Here is a 2203-nt window from a genome sequence, read left to right as displayed (position 1 = left end):
GGCACAGTTGTAAACTGGGAGGCCCTGCCCGGGACCACGAGGCACAGTTGTAAACTGGGAGGCCCTGCCCGGGACCACGAGGCACAGTTGTAAACCATGAGCCTCTGCACAGAACCAGGGAGCACAGCTGTAAACTGCTTCCTTGTAGAGAGGAAGGCTCTAGTGAGGAGTAAAACATCCTACTTTTAGAAACATGATTCCAGTTCCCAGGAGCATCAAACACAGGCTAGTTTTCAGCAGATCAGTGATGTGGCAGTGACCCTTGGGGACCCAGGTTTCCCATCAACTGTCATGGTCACCTGTGTGTGGCACACACCACCCTGACCAGACTAACCTTGAAGACCAGAGCGGATGCAGGGCCTCCCCACCATCTTCTGGGCCTGATGTCCCAACTGGTCGGTTGTGACTTATCCACGAGTAGAGGCCCCAGGAGGAATTCAAACATGAAATCTCCACATTGCCATGAGCAGGCCATGCGAGAGCTGACTGGATAGCCCTGCTGTGTCTAGGAATGGATTCCACACACAGGCAGAGGCTCGGATGGGTGAACACATCAGTTGTATATTGTAAAGCCTTCAGCATTTTGTAAAAAGCCCTTTCTTAGTAGAACTTGCCATTATTTCCTGGCCAACACAAATCGTTCCTTAGTGCATTGCGGGAAGAGCAGAAGTGATCCAAGCCTGCAGCCTCTTCCTGCTTGCTCAGGAGCCCTTGCGCTCCACTCCTCTCACCCTTTCTATCACCTTATGTCTGTCGCACTCTCCCTTCACTGATGTGGGGGCTGGATAAGCTCCATGTGGACAGTGCCCACCCTTCTCACTAGGACCCAGAGTACTGAGCGGCAAGAGCAACAGAGGCTGACGGGGCACCTGCCACCAGAGAGGGACAATCCACCCCAGGACGGTACTCGGGACAGCATTGCCAGGGATCCCAGAGCAGCTGCACTGGGAGCAGCTGCACTGGAAGCAGCAGGCCACGCCCAGCGAAAAGGATACAACATAGGCGGAAATTTGCAGGTCTCTGTAAACAAAGGGAATAAAAATCCCCAATGTGGTCACCGTCAGGATGAGAAAATTGACCCAGGACACACACTGATACACGTTCAGGGGCCAGGACCAGCCATTCACCCTGGGGATGGGGCGCAGAAAGCGCAGCTTTTCTGCAGCCTGGGCATGTAGTGCAGCTGCCATCTGTGCTGAGGGCATTGATGGGGCCCTCACTGGAGCTGGGGCCATGGCCGAGGATGGGGTTATGGCCGAGGATGGGGCCCATACTGTGACTAGGGCCATGGCTGGTGATGGAGCCATGGCCAGTAATGGGGCCACAGCTGAAGATGGGGCCATGGCCGGTGACAGGGTCATGGCTGGTGATGGGGCCACGGCCAAGGATAGGGCCATGTCTGGTGTTGGGACCACGGTTGAGGATGGGACCACAGCTGAGGATGGGCCCATGGCCACGGATGGGGCCATGGCCGGTGATGGGGCCAGGGACAAGGAGGGTGCCATGGCCAGTAATGGGGCCATGGCTAAGGATGGGGCCAGAGATGGGGCCACAGCTGAGGATGGGCTTATGGTCAGTGATGGGGCCATGGCCAAGGATGGGCCCATGGCTGAAGATGGGTCCACAGCTAAGAGTGGGACCAGTGATGGGGCCACCGCTGAGGATGGGGCCACGGCTGGTGATGGGGCCATGGCCAATGATGGGACCTCAGCCAAGGATGGGCCCATGTTCGTGGATGGGGCCACAGCTGGTGATAGGGTCACAGCCATGGAGGGCACCATGGCCAGTGATGGGGCCATGGCAAAGGATGGGTCCACGGCTACAGATGGGGATGGTGATGGGGCCACCCCTGAGTATGAGGCCATGGCCGGGGATGGGGCCATGGCTAAGGATGGGTTCACGGCCAGTGATGGGGCCACGGCCTGTGATGGGGCCATAGCTGGTGAAGAGGCCATGGCCGGGCCTGAGTCTGGGCCTCCTGGAACAACTTTTCTGAGGCTCCTGCCACAGCAGTCCATCTGCAAGACAAAGAAAGGGGAGAAGGGTGCCTTTGTCAGCCCTGGAGGGATGGCAGGGGATAGGCCATGGCTCCCATCACGCTTGTCAGGAAGTCCCTGGGACTGATCTACTACCCATGCCCAGGGCAGAGGCCAGTGCTGCAACCTTGTCTGGGCCACTTCTGCAGCAGGACCAGTGAGGTTGG

At 58.0% G+C, this 2203-nt stretch overlaps 1 protein-coding gene across 1 annotated transcript in view; it reads right to left on the bottom strand.

Annotated features, from left to right (window-relative positions):
- LOC100940382 (probable palmitoyltransferase ZDHHC11) overlaps positions 1 to 1235 on the bottom strand; it is a 9405-nt gene extending 8170 nt beyond the window's left edge. Inside the window, exon 1 of the mRNA XM_012813986.1 lies at positions 996 to 1235. Within this exon, the coding sequence (XP_012669440.1) occupies positions 996 to 1235 (240 nt within the window). The remainder of the gene's footprint in view (positions 1 to 995) is intronic.
- Between the last annotated feature and the right edge of the window lie 968 nt (positions 1236 to 2203).

This window comes from Otolemur garnettii, unplaced genomic scaffold, assembly GCF_000181295.1.
Source record: "Otolemur garnettii isolate 467f Iridium unplaced genomic scaffold, OtoGar3 scaffold00417, whole genome shotgun sequence".
In the NCBI taxonomy this organism is placed as follows: Eukaryota; Metazoa; Chordata; class Mammalia; order Primates; family Galagidae; genus Otolemur; species Otolemur garnettii.
Note: the sequence above shows the minus strand (reverse complement) of the source record. Positions and strands in the feature narration are given on the sequence as shown.